The following is a 24101-nucleotide window of genomic DNA, read 5'->3' as shown; positions in this document are numbered from 1 at the left end:
TCTGTTCACTTCATAAGTGCATTATCACTTTGGCTGCTGCACAGTTACTCATTTTATAAAGGGAATGCATTTTTAGTTATAGTACTATGTAAGTATTAAATATAAAGGGGGGGGGCAGAAGTGTTGGACATTTTAATAGGTAGTCATTAATGTCACATAGCCATCATGAATATAGCCATACATGAATGCCATCAGGAATTTCTTGGCCCGATACAGACAATTTTTCTAGGCACCCACTTTTCGCCCCAGGCGGCAGAGACGTCAACTTGAGAGTGCCCTTCACAGCATGAGTCACAAATCGCAAGTGTGAATGTCCTTTTCTAAGGGCATAGTCTTTATTAAAAAAAAAAAAAAAAAGCATAGCTACATATATTCAGACCACATATAATATCATTCACAAGATTGTTACTGGTGGTTAAGTTAAAGCCATTTTTATTTGTCCTTTACCAATTACTATGAATCTTGTTCATTTTATTGTATGGGTAGATACCCTATTTTGATACCAAATATGACTATCTTATTAACTATGTATTGTGACATTTATTGTGTCATTTTATGAAGTGTAAACAATAAAATGGGCTTATTGTAATTTACTTTCTGTGGTCTGTGATAGACACCCTACCAGTGAGGCCACTGACAAATTCCCCAGCAATGTCAATATGGAGGAACCATAACTTAACAGGATCTTCATTAGCGTTCAGTATACTGAGTAGAAGTCACAGTTCAGTGAATAGTGAAACTGTGAATGAAGGGAGCTGTGGCCCTAAGTGCTGACCACCAGACCCCTTTCCATTGATCTGTGACATGGCCCCTGAGGGCACTGCTGCCCGAATGGCAGGCCTATCACCATATATAAATTAGTTATGCACAAAGTGCAGCCTGGGAGTTTCATATGGGCCACAATACTTACGACAATACCTCTCACAGTTTGTCAGTCCGCTGCTTGCAAACAAAGGCATAGATGAGTACAAAGAATCAAGTAAACAATGATAAACAGATATAGCATATTAATTATATTAAATTGGTGACTCTCTTGACCATGCACACTGTTGGAAATTCCATCATCCTAATTTCTAATATGTTTTGTACATTAATTTATCTCAACATTAAGTTCTTAGTTTGCAGTCATGGAATGGAACCTCCACAGTTTATTTCCAGCATATAAGTCTGTCCTGGTTTTTTTAATGGTCACACATGTACCCAAGTTAATTCTCTTGGCAAACTTCCAATCTGCCATAGGAAGATCTAAGTTTTGTGCTCACTGCTTGTTTTTAATTTCCTAGTCTTCTCAGGTAGCAAAACCGAATCAGTTGTGTAAGTAAATCCTGTGACTTTCTTTATCTTCATTCCTATGGACGTGGATACCACATCCAATATTTACAAACTCATCATATGGCTATAACTAACCCTACAAATGAAAATCTGGGGTAAACAATAAGCTCCGTGGCACATAATAAAATTTATGGCAAATTAGAAAACTTGTTCAGAAAATAGCCAACAGTTTTGCTAACTATTTTAACTTGGTCTGGAAGCTATAACAATGGAAGTTCCCAAACATGACTCTTTAAAACCAAAATCAACTGATACACAAAGTATATCAGAAAATTACAGTGCGTAGCTAAGCACATGTACAACTGTCATCCCTATTTTTAGGCATATAAACCAAATTTAATCATTTTATTGAGGATTTAATAAATGCCAAGTGTTTAATAATTTAGGAAGGGCTTTCTGAAACACATCTGACAGCATGCCAATCCCGAATGGGTCTGTTAGAAATGTATGCCAGTGGGACGACTAGAGAGCCAGATGTAACACTGTAATGTTTAATTTCCATCATAGAAAATGACATCTAAGCAGACTGATTGGTAATTTGGTCAAATAAAATGATCTCCCACTATTATTCATATTCACTCTCAAGTCTAAACTCAGCCTCTATATTTATTGTTAAATCTCTGACATGTAGTAGAACAGTATGAACACATATCAAAATATTTATTATGGATTATGATAGATAACATTTTGTCATATATATTACATGTTCTTTGTATAATTATTTTATGAGATATATTCATTCACATGTGGAATTATATACTTAACAAAAAAGTGTGAAACAACTGAAAATCTGCATTATATTCTAGGTTCTTCAAAGTAGCCACCTTTTGCTTTGATCCCTGCTTTGCACACTCTTGGCATTCTCTTGATGAGCTTCAAGAGGTAGTCACCTGAAATGGTTTTCACTTCACAGGTGTGCCCTGTCAGGTTTAATAAGTCGGATTTCTTGCCTTATAAATGGGGTTGGGACCATCAGTTGTGTTGTGCAGAAGTCAGGTGGATGCACAGCTGATAGTCCTACTGAATAGACTGTTAGAATTTGTATTACGGCAAGAAAAAAGCAGCTAAGTAAAGAAGAATGAATGATCATCATTACTTTAAGAAATGAAGGTCAGTCAGTCCAAAAAATTGGGAAAAATTTGAAAGTGTCCCCAAGTGCAGTTGGAAAAACCATCAAGCACTACAAAGAAACTGGATCATATGAGGACCACTACAGGAAAGGAAGACCAAGAGTCACCTCTGCGGAGGAGGATAAGTTCATCCGAGTCACCAGCCTCAGAAATCGCAGGTTAACAGCAGCTCAGATTAGAGACCAGGTCAATGCCACATAGAGTTCTAGCAGCAGACACATCTCTACAACAACTGTTAAAAGGAGACTTTGTGCAGCAGGCCTTCATGGTAAAATAGCTGCTAGAAAACCACTGCTAAGGACAGGCAACAAGCAGAAGAGACTTGTTTGGGCTAAAGAACACAAGAAATGGACATTAGACCAGTGGAAATCTGTGCTTTGGTCTAATGAATCCAAATTTGAGATCTTTGGTTCCAACCACCGTGTCTTTGTGCGACGCAGAAAAAGTGAACGGATGGACTCTACATGCCTGGTTCCCACTGTGAAGCATGAAGGAGGAGGTGTGATGGTGTGGGGGTATTTTGCTGGTGACACTGTTGGGGATTTATTCAAAATTGAAGGCATACTGAGTGTGTGTCAGCACTGCCTGGAGCAGATCAGATAATATGCAAATGCAGTACAAAATGGACTGAGGGTTAGCTGAGTGTTTACATAGAGAGATAACAGACCTGGTTTTATCAGAACCTGAGATAAGCTGCTGTAAGAGCAATTTAATATAGTATGTGAACATAAATTCATAACAGTTGTGAAGCCATGTCATTTGCCGGGGTAAAAAGTAGCCTATGTTTTAATCGAGGTTATAAACTATGTGCCAAATTTCATTCAAATCCGTTCAGCCATTTTTGCGTTATTGAGTAACAAACACACAAACATCCAAACACACAAACTTTCACATTTATAATATTAGTAGGACATCCATTCATTAGTATAAGTAAAAAATAAAATGCTATAGATAAATACTGCTAGCTAATATGGTAACATAATGTGAGCAATAAAACCCTCAAGCTTGTATGCCTAGAACTTTTATAGATCCATATGTTCAACCTAAGAAACTGCCAAGGGATCTCAGATGTTTTCTAAAATAAAAATAAGTAATGGTGAAAGAAGGTAGCATGAAGAAGGTGACCAGAAGGTGACCATTTCTAGCAACTCACCTGGCTCCAGGACCGGTTTAGACAGTGTACACGTGGGCAAAATTAAATATAGGTGCACAAATGCCAAATATTGTACCATGGGAAGAATATGCAAATCTGTCTTCCATGATGTAATTAGGAAATCAGGTGCCTCAGTGTTGCAAACCAATAGAGTACCAATAATTTAGTTGCATATATAGTTATTCACAGTCACTAAATAAATACAAGGTTTAAATAATACCACCATATTGCTAGTGAATACAAACCACTAAATAAATCCAATATTACCAACATACTATAAGCATACAGTATCAAATCCTAGCTGACTCGCTGACTCTGATATTTTGCCTAGACATCCACCTCTTGGCATTTGACTGGCTGGACAGACTTTGTTTTGTATTCTTCCTACTGTCAGGCACGCACATGATGGAGTTTGGCAATTTCCTTGGCTGAGAGATTACTATCAATGAGCTGGATGATGCTGTTTCACTTTTCTCGGGAAATCTTCCATGGCTGATTCCCAATTTGAACCGGTGACTTTTCACATGAGTCCTCTTACTAAATTAATAGCTTCTGCCTGCGACTTTGTCTGTATGTTGTTAGCTTTGGTGACTCAAATTTCATCCAAATCCGTTCAGCCATTTTTGTGTGATTGAGTAACAAACATCTAAACACACAAACTTTCACATTTCTAATATTAGTAGGATTGATGTACTATAAATAAGTGGCTATATTTACCACATGGATTCTTTCTGTGATCTCTGAATAAATAAGAAAACTTTGAAAATCATTGGGAAGTGCTGGCTATTCTCCACGGAATTGTGCACCCGACCTCTGCTTCTAGGAGACTGCTGCCTGTCCCTAACCATTATTATTAATGGCACATGGTAAGCAGGCAGGCTCAGACTGTCCCACAAGTGAACAGGTGAGTTGCCCAGTGGGCCACTGGTTCACTCTGGCATGGCACAGTATACTTAATTCTACCCTGTATTTAATCCAGAAACATCCAGACTGCACCAACCTGTACATTCATTATTGAAAAGTTGTGCCAGTATCTTAGAAGGCCACCATGTACTGATACCATGCTGATACAGTCATTGTTCTGCTGCACATTTCTAATTGTTTTGAAGGAGTTTCCTTAAGTATTTTCTAAGGTTTCCTAATTAATTGGAACCTCTAGGTCCTTAACATAAGTTTCAGCTTGACCCTAAAACTTAAGAGTTGCAAATAACTTTAACCAAAATATATCACATTAACTAGTAAAACAATAACTTCACATTTCAAAGATCAAGAGGAGATGAATCATAAGGTTTTGTTTGCACTGAAGAGAGTGAATATTGTAGCTGTTTTGTTCTAAACATGTTGACTATATAACTTTTTGTTAAAATGTAAATATAACGAAATTAATGATTGACTAAAGGTAAGACCGAATATTATAGTGAAAAGGCCAAGGCAAATGTGTCCTCATCGTATAATGTAGTCACTGAAGCTCTTATTTTATTATTTATTTAGCTTACTTGTATAGTGCCATCATATTCTGCAGTGCTTTCACAGACAATGTCAGTCACCGTCCCATATAGGGCTCACAATCTAAATTCCTATCAATATGTTTTTGGAGTGTGGAAGGAAACCCACAGAAACATGGTGAGAACATACAAACTCCTTGTAGATGTTGTCCTTGGCAGGATTCAAACCCAGGACTCCAGCGCTAACCACTGAGCCACCGTGCTGCCTTCTTACAAAACAGTATTTTTAATTAACTTACACAATGAAATATCACCATATATGCCATATCCTAATCTATACTGCAAAGAATTTTGAGCCACCCAACACCATATATATAACCCAAGTTCAACACCGAGTTTGGTGAAGTCCTTATTTTGATGAATGAAGCTTACTTTTATACCTCTTGAAATAAGGAGGTTTATATCTGAACAGTTACTTGAAACCAGTATAAACAAGCAAGCAGCAACGCACAGAAATATATGTGACGACAACATGCGATGCTGAGTATTATCTTGTCTTTTCGGTCAGTTGCTAGCTGGTTCTTCACAGTTTTATACATCTCTTTGTAAGTATATGATCCAGTAACTAGCACATCAAGGGTTAAAAGAGACCAACCAGGGACTTCTGAAGGCGTGTTCGGTGCCACAAGATAACAGCAGGAATGCAATCAGATTTTTGCGGGCACAATGGCATCCATCCTCTCTTCCCATCTAACTGTAGACATGCTAATTAATATATTTCTCTATCACCAGGTTGTTTGAAATAGTAATTAGAAGAGTAATTGAAATGTTTACTTGTTGTAGGAGTGTCAACCAAGACGTGGAATATAGCAATTACCCAGGATGGATTAGAAGAGGACGATGAGACCTTTGAAGTGATTCTAAATTCTCCTGTGAATGCAGTTCTTGGCACTAATACAAGAGCTGTAGTGAAAATTGTGGACCCCAGAGGAGGTATTCTTTTTGATCTCCATCTTAAAATCTGGACCAGTCTTTGCAGAAATTCTGCCCCCTTTTTAGTAACAAAATGTCAGCAGCAATGATAACCTTTGTAACAAAAAAATGTGTTTCTTTTTAAGTGTGGTAACCATCGTGCGATAGACATCTGTACAGTCTATTAGCTAAAACAACTATGGGTATAGTGCTAGGAAAGGTATAAACCTCATTTGTAAAAAGGCTTATTGAGCCACAGTGCAAATTTTCTTATATGATAATAATTACCTGCTTTGTCTTGTAAGCGCATACGTGTGACGCAAAGTAGTAATGTCTGCATCATATTTTAAGATTTGGGGAATAGGGGATTTATTCATGTGTGATGACATTGTGCTGGAAACAAAATGTGGATAAAATAACTTTTGGTTGTTTTTCAGATATATATATACTGGTAATTGATTATTTCCATGATGAAAATAGCCTGATATCTGGAAATTTTAAAAGGAGTCTACCACTATCAAAATTGCTTGTAAATTACTTAACCTCTGTCGTAGGAGATGCTAGTCAAAGCGCAGTCTTGCTGGCAGGAATATCAACTAGCTCTGCACCTGCCGCAGCACCTGTTTTCACCTGTGGTACTTAGGGGGCATTCACACGGAGCAAGTTGGTGTTGATTCTGGCACGATAACGCGCGTAAGAATCAGCACTGAAAAAAAGACTCCCATTGACTTCAATGGGTTCCATTTTCTGCACGGAACCCATTGAAATCAATGTGAAAAAAGCCTCCCATTGATTTGAATGGGTTTCTCATGAAAAACAGGACCCATTGAAGTCAATGGGAGGCTTTTTTCCAGCGCTGATTCTTACACGAGTTATCGTGCCAGAATCAGCGTCACTTTCCTCCCCCTTACACATCCGGATCTGTCAATTTTTATGTTGGGGCGGTGTGACCAGAGGCAAAAAAAGATTGCTCTGTTAGGTGTGGTCATGCTCCAAATGCACCTAACCTAACAGTTAACGTGTATATGGAGTAAGCCTGGATTCACATGACCATAGTAAAAAATGGCCTTGAAAAATTGATTTTTTTCATGCCCATTTTGCAACTGTGGGGCGCCTGTTTTAATGGATCTTTAGAACATCTCAATGTATGAAAATGGACAAAATAGGTCATGTGAATAGGCTGCTATTTACATACAGTGTATTTAAAAGGGGGTTTCACATGAATATAACCGTACTTAAATTAGTAGATAATTAGAAGTTACAACTTTTTGGAAATATAAATAAATTTAAAAAATTGCAGAGTTTATTGGTGACCGTCTGTTCTCTTGTTCTGTTGCTAATGAATATGATCAGGACTACAAGAACTTCCTATGGTTTGGAACTTGTAAGAAAGCCAGCCATGATTTGCTTATTGTGGAAGGTTATCAGGCATGTACAAGAAGATGATCCGGCCACAGTAAGATTAAAGAAAATTCCTGCATTCATGATCATATCCATTTTTAACTGACCAAGACAACAGACTGTCATCACTAATATAGTTAGAAGAAATATTTAAAAGTCATTGTTAAAGGGTTAACCCCTTTAACAAAACAAAACTCACATGGCTGATTTTCACTCTTGTGTAAATGTAGGCTAAACGTTGATCTTTTCACCAGTAAGAATGTACTATGCCAGGAAGTTTAAAAGTGATTTTTGTGGGAGTAGATTCTCTTTAAGGGGAAACTCCTAGCAAATATTCATGCATAATAAAATGGAACTAAAAGAGCAATTCTGGTGCTGGTAATTCTTTCTTTCTACCACCCCACCAAAGTGCTCCTTAAAACTACAGAAAATGAAATGGCTACTTGTTTGTGGACTATACAGGCGGAGCTTTTAAAGCTATGCCCCACTTGATATCACTTCCTGTTCTGCAGCTATTGGCTGAAACTGTACCTCACAGACTTCCTGCTCTATGCACCTTGTACATAATCCTTTTATTATTTAGCACTCTCTTCCCTATTTTAGCAACTCTCAAGATTGTTTGGATCTAATGCAGGAGAGAGCTGGTATCATGGTGTAATGTGCAGAGTGAATTCAGGGGGTAAGAAAATCAGGAAATCCTGAAGTGCTGCTTCTGTCAATAGCTGTTGGGCAAGAAATTTCTGAGGTACAGCCTCAGTCAATAGCTTCAAAATGAAGTCTTTCTTCCACATTCCAGTACTATGCACTATATAGGGGGGATTCATCACTATGCTTACACCACAAAAGTGGCATATGATAGTCGCAAATCACACATAGATCACAGAAATCACATACCGTATATACTCGAGTATAAGCTAACCCGAATATAAGCCGAGGGCCCCTAATTTTACCACAAAAAAACTGGGAAAACTTATTGGCTCGAGTATAAGCCAAGGGGGAAAAATGCAGCAGCTACTGGAAAATTTCAAAAATTAAAATGGCCGGAGTTTTTGGGTGCAGTAGTTGCTGGGGAAGGGGAGGGGGTGTTTTGGTTGTCTGTCTCCCCCTTCCCTGAGCTTGAGGACTGTTTTTTCTTCCCTCACTTGGAATTTAGCTGAGCTGAATATAGGGGATCTGCAGTGCTCCTATTAACTCCTTCCCGACGGAACAGGAGCACTGCAGATACCCTATATTCAGTAGACCGGGCACTTTCAGACACAGGGATACCTAATGTGTTTGTGTTTCACAGTAATTTTCTACTTTTATATGTATTCTAGGGAAAGGAGTGATTGAGAACTTTTATTTATTTACTATTTTATGGGATATTCTATACATTACTATTGCGGCTGATCATAGAATTTTTTATTTTTTTTTGCTTGACTCGAGTATAAGCCGAGGGGGACTTTTTCAGCACAAAAACTCTGCTGAAAAACTCGGCTTATACTCGAGTATTACGGTAGATTATCACAAGATTAAATTAGTTGCAAGTGGTGTTTTGCACTGGCCTTTCCGCTCCCTTTCTGAAAGAGGGAGGAGTTATTTCCAGGGTCATATTCATTATACATTTATGCCACAAACATGGTTTAAATGATCCACTCTAGGAAACAACACATAAGAGAAAAAAAATCTAAAAATCCAATAATCATCTTTATTAAATCCAAAAATGCTAAAAACCATACAATTTGTAATATTAATCCATATAGGGTACCAGATCAATTCATGATTGGTTGAATGGTGTAAATGATGGAAAACTCTGACAACCCCGGGCTTGCGTAAATTTGCTCCAGCTTGCAAGGGTGGCAGGACGCGCATAATTCATGGGGGTATAGTATATAGATATGATATGTTACATATTCCTATTAGCTTCATTGTACTGATTATGAATATTTTCTTGGACTTTCTCTTTAAATGCTAAAACAAGATTTATGAACCTACAACATTGAGATACACAATTTGCCAAATCTGTATAAATATTGAGATTAACCTAGGAGTGGGAGTTTTGGAAGCAGTCTCTACTCTAGATTAAATGTAAATCATACATTCCAATGGCATTCCTTTCATATTAGGTAACTCAGCAGTGACTTGTAGCAGAGAAGTGCAATGTAATATGGAGGACTGGGTAGTGATAATTCTGAAGTTCCTATGATTAAAAAACTGTCATAGCCTGAGTGTTTTTTTTACAACCATAAATAACATTTTATTTCTATGACTGTTCAATAATTCAACATATGTATGTGTTCCAATTTATTCTGGATTACAAAAATATTACTGTACTTTAATTATAGGAGCTTGCCCTTCAGGAAAACTTAAGACAAGCGCTGGAAGAAACTGCACCAATAAACCAGTACGTCTGCAATGTAGCCATGGCCAGGAAGAATCTCCACTTCCTACTTTAAAGGAGGCCGAAAGAGTCAGTAGAGGAGATATGGCAGAAGAGTTTATCCCTATTCAGAATGGAAAGAAAAGACTCAGGGTTATTGGAAACGGAAAATCAGTAAGTACAAGTAGTACGAGTAGTACAAGAGATAGGAGAACCATCTCATGTGGTCTTTAAAATTATTTAGGTCAGTAGTTAAGAAGAATTATACTTTGTATATACTTTCCATATGCCACTTCTTTTATATAGATATTAGCAGGAACCAGGCAATGCGACTACAAAGTGAATGAAGCTGTCTGCTTCCGGAATCATTGGCGGTATGGTACCATTACCTGCTGTAAACAGGTCTCAGTTTGGGATGGCAGGTACCAAACCCCATAGAAATCTGAAAATGATGACCTGTTTTAAGCATAGGTTATCAATATAAAAGAAATATTAAAGTCATTTGAATCCTAGATTAGTACTTCTAAAAAGTACAGCTCCTCATTTCAGTCAACTGTTGATAGAAAAATAAAATGTGGTTCTATGACTGCGGTGACACAAAATTTTTAATATTATACTGTTTTTGTTGTACAAAGTAGAAAAGCCTAAAAGAAAAGTATTTCATATTGCCAAGAGAGAAAATGCATGTTCATTCATTCCACATAATGAATATTCTAAAAACAAAGCCTGAAAAACACAATGGTTTTTTTCCCCTCCCAAAACAATTAATAAAAAGTATACTATACATTACATTAGAGCTATATCTTGTTGGCACCTCCTCTGACAGCCAGCACCCAGGATGCATCCCTTGGTTGCCACCCCTCCCCCCAGCTACACCCCTGCAATAGATGTAGCCAATGGTACCTTTAAAGAGTAACTAAACTTTCAAATAAATTTAGGTTTTTCTGGTAGCCTTCATGACATATTTTATTAACACATTTTTGATCCTTTCTGTGAAATCCTGCCTCTTTATTCTTCCCATTACTTCTCTGTTGAGAGCTTTCCTGCTTCTCACGGAATATGGTGGATGGGCTTGAATGTAATGCAGAAAAAAAAAAGAGTGGGGGGACTTTTTAGCTCTATGAAACACAGAAACATGCTCTATCTTGCAGTGGATTCCGCAGCTGACTCAGTCGCGACGCGAGGCTTTCTCCCGATTAGGCCAATTCATTCGGGTCTAATCCAGAGTGGAATGCCGCGACGGGATACTGGTGCACCGCACCGGCATCCCGTCGCAGTTAGCAGCGCGGAATGTTCACACACGGAATTCCGCCGTGTGAACATACCCTTAGTTTTTTTACTTTTACTGCAATCACTGTGTGGTAAAAGTGACAGGTTATCTGCATTTGGTGGGTCAGTATGGTTAACATGATATCAAATTTATATAGTTTTGTTATACCATTTTTGTTTGTATAGATTTATTTAAAAAATATAAACTTTGAGAAACACTAGAATTTCTTTACATAGTAGTTACATAGTAGTTTCGCTACATTGTAGCGAAAGTTGTAGTTTTTGTTGAAACCTTTAGTGAAATGTCTGATGTTTAGATCACTTTCTATTATACTTTTTTTGGGAGGTAAAAAAGTAATATATTCAAGTTCCGGTATTCACCATATGGGATAGATAGTTTTCTATTATCATTTTATGCAGCTTATCAGCTCAGGCATTTTCAGATGTGGCAAATGCTTGAGATCAGAGCCGTCTCTGATCATAGGCACTCTCACTGGAAACATGGCGGCTATGGTGGCCACTCCATTGCTGAGCGGACACCATTTTTAAAAACCCTCCACTGACTTTAAAAATCGTATTAGTGACAGGGCAAGTTTAAGTTGCTACATCATCCTAAATCCTTTAAATAAAACAATTTTTTTATTAAGTATAACTAGTTGTAAGTTTTTAGTAAATTTTTTTAAAAAGAGTCTATGCTGGAAAGTTAATCCTGTGTTCATAGCAATGTGAAAGTTGGACACAACATGCATTTTCCACAGAGAATTTAAGTTGGTATTAAATTATTTTAATAGGGACCCAGGGGAGAAGCCTGACTTACACGCTAATTATATGAGATAATACCTAAATGTCGCAATATGATTTGGAATGCCCAGCACCCAAAGAGTAAAATTATTTCCAATTATCCATAGACACATCGGAGATTGCCTTAGGCACTTAATGACAAGGGCCCGTTTACTGTTAAACAGAACGCCCAAATGTTGTAAATCTGCTGGCATCTTACAGACCATTAATTCTAGTTCTGCACAACCTGCAAATGTAAATCTTACTGCCTATTTATACCTGGATACTTACTGCAGTGCACAGTAAAATATGGGCAGAAATGTACATAAGCTGCATTATGTCTGCTTAATATAACACAAGGTGTTTGTCATGTAAATCGGATAACTTACAAGTCAAGCAGTTCATTACTCTCTATAGCCCTAAACACTGTATGGAGTAAGAATACATGAAACAATTACATGATTTAGTAACATTGAGCACTATACTAGACTAGTAGGAGAATCTTGCTCAGTGGCATTTAAGGTAAATGGAAATGTAAGGAGTAGTCGTGTATCTGTGCATAAATGTCCGCACCTGTATGTTACGTATGAAGAGTTTTAAAAGAATATTTACATTTACACCATGTATAGCAAGTTTATCAGGCCACCGTATTTTATTGGACTACTAACTGTATACATGTTACAAGACTGTTATAGGGGTAGTCTGGTAACTACAGGTTATTTCTATTCAATGAATAGGGGATAACTGTCTCTTTCGCAGCCTCATAGAGATGAATGGTGCGGTAGGCATATGGGGCATGGGCATGCAAACTCACTCTCTCTGTCCACTACTGACCTTATTACTGCAATTTATGGCATGCTTGCTAAGCCTGATTTAGGGTTAGAATATGTGACTAGGAGGGTTACCTTGAAGAGCAACTCTCCAGAGCTACATATAAATTAATGTGGGATAGCGCAACCAAGACATTGTTATGCATCATCAGCAAGGAAGACCAGTGTAAATTGATTATGCATTGGTACCGTACCCCATTGCCCCATTCGCTTAATCCTACAATTCCTCATGTCTGCTGGAGGTGTATGGTCCCAACGGCAACCCTATTTAATTTATTCTGGGTATGCCCCTTACTAAAGCTGTTCTGGCACCAAGCGAAAGCATTGCTCTCCCAAATCTTAGACCTTGATCTCCTACTGAGCCCAAAGACATACTTACTTAATCTATTAGACTTGAAAATGGGGGAAAATTTTCTCTGTATGTTAACCGCACCTAAATATCTGATTCCTAAGCTTTGAGTGGAGACTAAACACCAGAATCCCAAGAGGGGAGAGATAGAGGCATGAACAATAACACCTCTGTGTCCATGAAGAGGAAACAGCAACATGACAAGCACTGAGTGAGGGAGAGGAAGATCCCCTTGCACACATCAGAAGGGTGCAGACAAGAGATGAGCGAACAGTAAAATGTTCGATATTCAATATTCGTTTCGAGTAGCCCCTCAATATTCGACTACTGGAATCGAATATCGAATCCTATTATAGTCTATGGGGGGAGAATGCTCGTTTCAGGGGTAGGCAACATTCGATCAAATTACACTTACCAAGTCCACGAGTGAGGGTCGGGCTGGATCCTCCGAGAAGTCTTCTCAGTGCAGCGTCCCCGCGGCATCTTCCGGCTCTGAATTCACTCTACCAGGCATCAGGCCTGGGCAGAGCCGACTGCTCATGCCCACACTACAAGAAAATGGCCGCTTACAGTCAAAGACGCCACGGGGAAGCTGCACGGAGAAGACTTCTAAAGTTAGGAGAAGAACCAGCGTTGATTGGCCGACTGTATAGCATTCGGCCAATCAATGCTGGTTCTGCATCAAACTTTTCCATTCGAATAGCGAGTGGTACTCGATCGAGTACGAGTATTTCGAATACCGTAGTATTCGATCGAATACCTACTCGATCGAATACTACTCACTCATCTCTAGTGCAGACCACAAATGAGACATACCCCTTTCAGATGTTCTGCATCATCAGTAACCTTCTTAGAACTTCTACCCAGTTGGTGTTACTGTGTCCATCATTCCAGCACCTTTAGCACCACCTACTGGAAAGTAACTTTCTATAAGCCAGTGCTTGGCTATAATAATTGACAACCATTTGCAGACAGCTGTTTTAAGGTTCTTACCCTTCACCAGTGTAGAACAGAATGCTAATACAATAGTTTCCTTAATAAGATGAAATCAGAGGTCTCTCATCTAGCCAACCGGTATCTTGCTGTAAACTGACAAGGGGAAAGAACCTGAAACAACTGTCTGTGGTGCGGAGGGGTTATCTTTTCCCCTTCAAAAAGATTTTCTGGTTTGGCTTATACCCCAAGTGGTTAAGGCTTCCTTAAAAGTTGAGCAATGATTTATAGGGAGTAACCTTCCAAAAGGTGGTGCTAAAGGCACAGTTTTCCTAACTTCTGATATAAGTGGAGTGCTGTTTAGTAAATTCTATATTATATGTCATGTTACTAAACAGTTGTCATAGCACCAGTAGATAAAGCAATGAAGTGAGAACATAACAAGCATCCATATGCACAAACCTTTCACGAAATGCTACTTTAGTTCTTTTCACCCACTTAATGTTCTCAATCCTTAATTCAAGACAGATTTGTTTTCTCTCTCACTTTTCTGTGTTATACTTATTAAAGAATTGTTGCCAATATACTCTGTGAATGAAATTTACTAACTAATGTTAGAAATATAGGACAAAGCATCTATACACATTGACAAACAATCTATTTTACTCTATAGGGGTATAGGTTGTATCTTTTATCTTTACTACTTAGTGTCGTATTACCATTTTACTTGCATACAGCAACTTTAAAGGCCCTGTAGGTTGCTCTCATTCTGACAGATTTGAGGTATCTATGTATTACATGGACAGGCATTCATCGGAACACCCATCATGTATTACTGCATTTACCGTGCAGTGGTTGGCTGCATTTTCCCCTGGCAAAATTGACTGTTGTGGTTGCCCAGAGCGCCGTCTGCATTTTTGATAGGGGTCCTTCGCAGATGAAACAGTCACTTTGAAGGGAATTTCTCATGCTTTTAAAGATTATGAATTTATGGTTTTGTTCTTTTGTATTAATACGGAAGCATTTTTTTTTATTTATAAGAACTTACCTAAGGGTCCATTCACTCTGAGTTTTCTGGCGCTGATTTTGATGCTGAATCCGTGTCAGAATCCACCTGGTTAGTGGAAAAAGGAACCCATTGAAGTCAATAAGAGGCTTTTTTTTCCACGTGGACTCTGACGCGGATTCAGCATCAAAATCAGCGCCAAAAGACTCAGTGTGAATGGACTTTAACATTGGATACACTGAAGAAACTTCCTTCCTATTGTATTCCTTACAACCGCCACAATACATTGGATTCAGTTGGCAGGGAAACGTGGTCATTCATTTGCCCATTCTCTAATTATAATGAAATTACTCTGGTTATAACGGTCCACTCTATACAAAAAATGTGACATGTAAGCTTGAGTAAGCAGCATCAGCCAATTTTGCTGCGGTCACGAGTGTGAAAACTGGAATATATAAAGATTTTTCATGTGGATAACTGCATTAAAATTGAAAAAAACATTATTTCAAAAATGTTTAATGAAAACCTTATATTAATAATGTGTCATTTCTGGTTGTATACTACTTTTACTCAAGCTGAGAGCTGTTACAGTGGTCACAGAGCACAATGCAGAACTGACCAAAGTTGCCATGTAGTCTAAAGTGCCACATAGTTCACCGAACTGCCAAACCGGTTTAGCCATCAATTATTTTGTTCGTACATATTGTACTGTATAATGATATGAAAAACTTAACTAACATAGTTCATATTCATAACTTTAGGTAAAACCATCATCTATACACCATAATGGAACAGACGCAATTTATACAGTAAGTGGTAATTTTTTCCAAAGCTTTACTGCAGACTTAACATAATGTATAAAAAGATTTTTACTAGAGATGAGCGAACACTAAAATGTTCGAGGTTCGAAATTCGAATCGAACAGCCGCTCACTGTTCGTGTGTTCGAACGGGTTTCGAACCCCATTATAGTCTATGGGGAACATATACTCGTTAAGGGGGAAACCCAAATCCGTGTCTGGAGGGTCACCAAGTCCACTATGACACCACAGGAAATGATGCCAACACCTCTGGAATGACACTGGGACAGCAGGGGAAGCATGTCTGGGGGCATCTAACACACCAAAGACCCTCTATTACCCCAACATCACAGCCTAACAACTACACACTTTACACACTCAATACCACCTCTCTGACAGTAGGAAAACACCTTGAAACATGTGTATTTGGCACTTGCAGTGAGGAGAGCTTGTCACCAGCAGTGAATTTGGCCCTTGTAGTAAGTTGAGGTTGGCACCAACATTTGTTTTGAAAATCAGGGTGGATTGAGCCTCTAACCAGCAGAGTTTGGGCAAATTCATGGTGGAGGGAGCCTCTAAAAACCCCAGTTTGGACCAATTCATGGTGGAGGGAGCCTCTAAAAACCCCAGTTTGGACCAATTCATGGTGGAGGGAGCCTCTAAAAAACCCAGTTTGGACCAATTCATGGTGGAGGGAGCCTCTAAACAGCCCAGTTTGGACCAATTCATGGTGGAGGGAGCCTCTAAACAGCCCAGTTTGGGCAAATTCATGGTGGAGGGAGCCTCTAACCAGCCCAGTTTGGGCAAATTCATGGTGGAGGGAGCCTCTAAAAACCCCCGTTTGGACCAATTCATGGTGGAGGGAGCCTCTAAACAGCCCAGTTTGGGCAAATTCATGGTGGAGGGAGCCTCTAACCAGCCCAGTTTGGACCAATTCATGGTGGAGGGAGCCTCTAAAAACCCCAGTTTGGACCAATTCATGGTGGAGGGAGCCTCTAAAAACCCCAGTTTGGACCAATTCATGGTGGAGGGAGCCTCTAAAAACCCCAGTTTGGACCAATTCATGCTGGAGGGAGCCTCTAAACAGCCCAGTTTGGGCAAATTCATGGTGGAGGGAGCCTCTAAAAACCCCAGTTTGGACCAATTCATGGTGGAGGGAGCCTCTAAACAGCCCAGTTTGGACCAATTCATGGTGGAGGGAGCCTCTAAAAACCCCAATTTGGACCAATTCATGGTGGAGGGAGCCTCTAAACAGCCCAGTTTGGGCAAATTCATGGTGGAGGGAGCCTCTAAAAACCCCAGTTTGGACCAATTCATGGTGGAGGGAGCCTCTAAAAACCCCAGTTTGGACCAATTCATGGTGGAGGGAGCCTCTAAAAACCCCAGTTTGGACCAATTCATGGTGGAGGGAGCCTCTAAAAAACCCAGTTTGGACCAATTCATGGTGGAGGGAGCCTCTAACCAGCCCAGTGTGGACCAATTCATGGTGGAGGGAGCCTCTAAAAACCCCAGTTTGGACCAATTCATGGTGGAGGGAGCCTCTAAACAGCCCAGTTTGGACCAATTCATGGTGGAGGGAGCCTCTAAAAACCCCAATTTGGACCAATTCATGGTGGAGGGAGCCTCTAACCAGCCCAGTTTGGACCAATTCATGGTGGAGGGAGCCTCTAACCAGCCCAGTTTGGGCAAATTCATGGTGGAGGGAGCCTCTAAAAACCCCAATTTGGACCAATTCATGGTGGAGGGAGCCTCTAAACAGCCCAGTTTGGGCAAATTCATGGTGGAGGGAGCCTCTAAAAACCCCAGTTTGGACCAATTCATGGTGGAGGGAGCCTCTAAAAACCCCAGTTTGGACCAATTCATGGTGGAGGGAGCCTCTAAAAACCCCAGTTTGGACCAATTCATGGTGGAGGGAGCCTCTAAAAACCCAGTTTGGACCAATTCATGGTGGAGGGAGCCTCTAAACAGCCCAGTTTGGGCAAATTCATGGTGGAGGGAGCCTCTAAAAACCCCAGTTTGGACCAATTCATGGTGGAGGGAGCCTCTAAAAACCCCAGTTTGGACCAATTCATGGTGGAGGGAGCCTCTAAAAACCCCAGTTTGGACCAATTCATGGTGGAGGGAGCCTCTAAAAAAACCCAGTTTGGACCAATTCATGGTGGAGGGAGCCTCTAACCAGCCCAGTTTGGACCAATTCATGGTGGAGGGAGCCTCTAAACAGCCCAGTTTGGGCAAATTCATGGTGGAGGGAGCCTCTAACCAGCCCAGTTCGGACCAATTCATGGTGGAGGGAGCCTCTAAAAACCCCAGTTTGGACCAATTCATGGTGGAGGGAGCCTCTAAAAACCCCAGTTTGGACCAATTCATGGTGGAGGGAGCCTCTAAAAACCCCAGTTTGGACCAATTCATGGTGGAGGGAGCCTCTAAAAACCCCAGTTTGGACCAATTCATGGTGGAGGGAGCCTCTAAAAAACCCAGTTTGGACCAATTCATGGTGGAGGGAGCCTCTAAACAGCCCAGTTTGGGCAAATTCATGGTGGAGGGAGCCTCTAAAAACCCCAGTTTGGACCAATTCATGGTGGAGGGAGCCTCTAAAAACCCCAGTTTGGACCAATTCATGGTGGAGGGAGCCTCTAAAAACCCCAGTTTGGACCAATTCATGGTGGAGGGAGCCTCTAAAAAACCCAGTTTGGACCAATTCATGGTGGAGGGAGCCTCTAACCAGCCCAGTTTGGACCAATTCATGGTGGAGGGAGCCTCTAAACAGCCCAGTTTGGGCAAATTCATGGTGGAGGGAGCCTCTAACCAGCCCAGTTCGGACCAATTCATGGTGGAGGGAGCCTCTAAAAACCCCAGTTTGGACCAATTAATGGTGGAGGGAGCCTCTAACCAGCCCAGTTTGGACCAATTAATGGTGGAGGGAGCCTCTAAAAACCCCAGTTTGGACCAATTCATGGTGGAGGGAGCCTCTAAAAACCCCAGTTTGGACCAATTCATGGTGGAGGGAGCCTCTAAAAAACCCAGTTTGGACCAATTCATGGTGGAGGGAGCCTCTAACCAGCCCAGTTTGGACCAATTCATGGTGGAGGGAGCCTCTAAAAACCCCAGTTTGGACCAATTCATGGTGGAGGGAGCCTCTAAAAAACCCAGTTTGGACCAATTCATGGTGGAGGGAGCCTCTAACCAGCCCAGTGTGGACCAATTCATGGTGGAGGGAGCCTCTAAAAACCCCAGTTTGGACCAATTCATGGTGGAGGGAGCCTCTAAACAGCCCAGTTTGGACCAATTCATGGTGGAGGGAGCCTCTAAAAACCCCAATTTGGACCAATTCATGGTGGAGGGAGCCTCTAACCAGCCCAGTTTGGACCAATTCATGGTGGAGGGAGCCTCTAACCAGCCCAGTTTGGGCAAATTCATGGTGGAGGGAGCCTCTAAAAAACCCAGTTTGGACCAATTCATGGTGGAGGGAGCCTCTAACCAGCCCAGTGTGGACCAATTCATGGTGGAGGGAGCCTCTAAAAACCCCAGTTTGGACCAATTCATGGTGGAGGGAGCCTCTAAACAGCCCAGTTTGGACCAATTCATGGTGGAGGGAGCCTCTAAAAACCCCAATTTGGACCAATTCATGGTGGAGGGAGCCTCTAACCAGCCCAGTTTGGACCAATTCATGGTGGAGGGAGCCTCTAACCAGCCCAGTTTGGGCAAATTCATGGTGGAGGGAGCCTCTAAAAACCCCAATTTGGACCAATTCATGGTGGAGGGAGCCTCTAAACAGCCCAGTTTGGGCAAATTCATGGTGGAGGGAGCCTCTAAAAACCCCAGTTTGGACCAATTCATGGTGGAGGGAGCCTCTAAAAACCCCAGTTTGGACCAATTCATGGTGGAGGGAGCCTCTAAAAACCCCAGTTTGGACCAATTCATGGTGGAGGGAGCCTCTAAAAAACCCAGTTTGGACCAATTCATGGTGGAGGGAGCCTCTAAACAGCCCAGTTTGGGCAAATTCATGGTGGAGGGAGCCTCTAAAAACCCCAGTTTGGACCAATTCATGGTGGAGGGAGCCTCTAAAAACCCCAGTTTGGACCAATTCATGGTGGAGGGAGCCTCTAAAAACCCCAGTTTGGACCAATTCATGGTGGAGGGAGCCTCTAAAAAAACCCAGTTTGAACCAATTCATGGTGGAGGGAGCCTCTAACCAGCCCAGTTTGGACCAATTCATGGTGGAGGGAGCCTCTAAACAGCCCAGTTTGGGCAAATTCATGGTGGAGGGAGCCTCTAACCAGCCCAGTTCCGACCAATTCATGGTGGAGGGAGCCTCTAAAAACCCCAGTTTGGACCAATTCATGGTGGAGGGAGCCTCTAAAAACCCCAGTTTGGACCAATTCATGGTGGAGGGAGCCTCTAAAAACCCCAGTTTGGACCAATTCATGGTGGAGGGAGCCTCTAAAAACCCCAGTTTGGACCAATTCATGGTGGAGGGAGCCTCTAAAAAACCCAGTTTGGACCAATTCATGGTGGAGGGAGCCTCTAAACAGCCCAGTTTGGGCAAATTCATGGTGGAGGGAGCCTCTAAAAACCCCAGTTTGGACCAATTCATGGTGGAGGGAGCCTCTAAAAACCCCAGTTTGGACCAATTCATGGTGGAGGGAGCCTCTAAAAACCCCAGTTTGGACCAATTCATGGTGGAGGGAGCCTCTAAAAAACCCAGTTTGGACCAATTCATGGTGGAGGGAGCCTCTAACCAGCCCAGTTTGGACCAATTCATGGTGGAGGGAGCCTCTAAACAGCCCAGTTTGGGCAAATTCATGGTGGAGGGAGCCTCTAACCAGCCCAGTTCGGACCAATTCATGGTGGAGGGAGCCTCTAAAAACCCCAGTTTGGACCAATTAATGGTGGAGGGAGCCTCTAACCAGCCCAGTTTGGACCAATTAATGGTGGAGGGAGCCTCTAAAAACCCCAGTTTGGACCAATTCATGGTGGAGGGAGCCTCTAAAAACCCCAGTTTGGACCAATTCATGGTGGAGGGAGCCTCTAAAAAACCCAGTTTGGACCAATTCATGGTGGAGGGAGCCTCTAACCAGCCCAGTTTGGACCAATTCATGGTGGAGGGAGCCTCTAAAAACCCCAGTTTGGACCAATTCATGGTGGAGGGAGCCTCTAAACAGCCCAGTTTGGACCAATTCATGGTGGAGGGAGCCTCTAAAAACCCCAATTTGGACCAATTCATGGTGGAGGGAGCCTCTAACCAGCCCAGTTTGGACCAATTCATGGTGGAGGGAGCCTCTAACCAGCCCAGTTTGGGCAAATTCATGGTGGAGGGAGCCTCTAAAAACCCCAATTTGGACCAATTCATGGTGGAGGGAGCCTCTAAACAGCCCAGTTTGGGCAAATTCATGGTGGAGGGAGCCTCTAAAAACCCCAGTTTGGACCAATTCATGGTGGAGGGAGCCTCTAAAAACCCCAGTTTGGACCAATTCATGGTGGAGGGAGCCTCTAAAAACCCCAGTTTGGACCAATTCATGGTGGAGGGAGCCTCTAAAAAACCCAGTTTGGACCAATTCATGGTGGAGGGAGCCTCTAAACAGCCCAGTTTGGGCAAATTCATGGTGGAGGGAGCCTCTAAAAACCCCAGTTTGGACCAATTCATGGTGGAGGGAGCCTCTAAAAACCCCAGTTTGGACCAATTCATGGTGGAGGGAGCCTCTAAAAACCCCAGTTTGGACCAATTCATGGTGGAGGGAGCCTCTAAAAAACCCAGTTTGGACCAATTCATGGTGGAGGGAGCCTCTAACCAGCCCAGTTTGGACCAATTCATGGTGGAGGGAGCCTCTAAACAGCCCAGTTTGGGCAAATTCATGGTGGAGGGAGCCTCTAACCAGCCCAGTTCGGACCAATTCATGGTGGAGGGAGCCTCTAAAAACCCCAGTTTGGACCAATTCATGGTGGAGGGAGCCTCTAAAAACCCCAGTTTGGACCAATTCATGGTGGAGGGAGCCTCTAAAAACCCCAGTTTGGACCAATTCATGGTGGAGGGAGCCTCTAAACAGCCCAGTTTGGGCAAATTCATGGTGGAGGGAGCCTCTAAAAACCCCAGTTTGGACCAATTCATGGTGGAGGGAGCCTCTAAAAACCCCAGTTTGGACCAATTCATGGTGGAGGGAGCCTCTAAAAAACCCAGTTTGGACCAATTCATGGTGGAGGGAGCCTCTAAACAGCCCAGTTTGGGCAAATTCATGGTGGAGGGAGCCTCTAAAAACCCCAGTTTGGACCAATTCATGGTGGAGGGAGCCTCTAAAAACCCCAGTTTGGACCAATTCATGGTGGAGGGAGCCTCTAAAAACCCCAGTTTGGACCAATTCATGGTGGAGGGAGCCTCTAAAAACCCCAGTTTGGACCAATTCATGGTGGAGGGAGCCTCTAAACAGCCCAGTTTGGACCAATTCATGGTGGAGGGAGCCTCTAAAAACCCCAATTTGGACCAATTCATGGTGGAGGGAGCCTCTAACCAACCCAGTTTGGACCAATTCATGGTGGAGGGAGCCTCTAACCAGCCCAGTTTGGGCAAATTCATGGTGGAGGGAGCCTCTAAAAACCCCAATTTGGACCAATTCATGGTGGAGGGAGCCTCTAAACAGCCCAGTTTTGGCAAATTCATGGTGGAGGGAGCCTCTAACCAGCAGAGTTGTGGGAAAGCAGGGTGGAGGGAGCCTCTAACCAGCAGAGTTGGTGGAAATCAGGGTGGAGGGAGCCTCTAACCAGCAGAGTTGGGGGAAATCATGTTGGAGGGAGCCTAGTATTAGCAGAATTGTGCAACGCTTATGGTGGATGAGTATGAGGATGCGGAGGAATTGGAGAGGTTGAGTACAGACATGGAGTTTCATGTTGGGGTGCTTTACACAGGTGGGCACAAAAATGAAGGCTCTATCCAGTGGTGGTTCATTTTTATCAAAGTGAGCCGGTCGGCACTCTCAGCTGACAGACGGGTGCGCTTGTCAGTGATGATGCCACCGGCTGCACTGAACACCCTCTCAGATAGGACGCTGGCGGCAGGACAGGACAGCACCTCCAAGGCATATAGGGCAAGTTCAAGCCACAGGTCCAACTTCGACACCCAATACGTGTAGGGCGCAGAGGGGTCGGAGAGGACAGGGCTGTGGTCGGAAAGGTATTCCCGCAACATGCGCCTATACTTCTCACGCCTGGTGACACTAGGACCCTCTGTGGCGGCACTTTGGCGAGGGGGTGCCATCAAGGTGTCCCAGACCTTAGACAGTGTGCCCCTCGTTTGTGTGGACCGGTGAGAACTTGGTCGCCTACTGGAGGAACTGTCCTCCCTGCCGCCAACGTCACATGCTGGAAACATCTCCATCATATTCTGCACCAATTGCCTGTGGCAAGCATTGATGCGATTGGCCCTCCCCTCTACCGGAATAAAAGACGAGATGTTGTTTTTATACCGGGGGTCAAGGATAGCAAAGATCCAGTACTGGTTGTCCTCCATGATTTTGACAATACGCTTGTCGGTTGTAAAGCACCCCAACATGAACTCAGCCATGTCTGCCACAGTGTTAGTTGGCATGACTCCTCTGGCCCCACCGGAAAGTTCAATCTCCATTTCCTCCTCATCCTCCATGTCTACCCATCCGCGCTGCAACAATGGGACGATTCGAAGTTGCCCGGAAGCCTCCTGTATCACCATCACATCATCGGACAACTCTTCTTCCTCCTCCTCCTCCTCCTCCTCCTCCATTAAACGCGATGAAGCGGACAGATGTGTGGACCTACTCTCCAGCTGTGACGGATCGGATGCTATCCCTGACTCCTCTGTGTGATCTGAGTTATCCCTGATGTCAATCAGGGATTCTCTCAGAACACACAAGAGCGGGATTGTAAGGCTCACCATCGCATCCTCAGAGCTCACCCTCCTTGTGGACTCCTCAAACACCCGTAGGATGTCACAAAGGTCTCTCATCCATGGCCACTCATGGTTGAGAAACTGAGGCAGCTGACTTTGTGGCACCGTAGGGTTTTGTAGCTGGTATTCCATCAAAGGTCTCTGCTGCTCAACCACTCTATTCAACATCTGAAACGTTGAGTTCCAGCGTGTGGGGACGTCGCACAAAAGCCGGTGTTGTGGCACATGCAGGCGTTGCTGGAGAGATTTTAAGCTAGCAGCGGCTACTGTCGACTTGCGAAAGTGGGCGCACATGCGCCGCACTTTCACCAGTAGCTCTGGAACATTGGGGTAGCTCTTTAGGAAACGTTGCACCACTAGGTTGAAGACGTGGGCCAGGCATGGAACATGTTGGAGTCCGGCAAGCTCCAGAGCTGCTACCAGGTTCCGGC

General features: G+C 42.6%; 1 protein-coding gene across 1 annotated transcript in view; it reads left to right on the top strand.

Moving 5' to 3' along the window:
- FREM1 (FRAS1 related extracellular matrix 1) overlaps nucleotides 1-24101 on the top strand; it is a 176080-nt gene that overhangs the window by 127133 nt on the left and 24846 nt on the right. The window contains exons 30-32 of the mRNA XM_075279348.1: nucleotides 5904-6053; nucleotides 9758-9966; nucleotides 15721-15768. Coding sequence (XP_075135449.1) covers nucleotides 5904-6053; nucleotides 9758-9966; nucleotides 15721-15768 — 407 coding nt within the window. The remainder of the gene's footprint in view (nucleotides 1-5903; nucleotides 6054-9757; nucleotides 9967-15720; nucleotides 15769-24101) is intronic.

Source organism: Leptodactylus fuscus, chromosome 1 (genome assembly GCF_031893055.1).
Source record: "Leptodactylus fuscus isolate aLepFus1 chromosome 1, aLepFus1.hap2, whole genome shotgun sequence".
Lineage (NCBI taxonomy): Eukaryota > Metazoa > Chordata > Amphibia > Anura > Leptodactylidae > Leptodactylus > Leptodactylus fuscus.
This window is presented reverse-complemented; position numbering and strand designations above follow the sequence as displayed.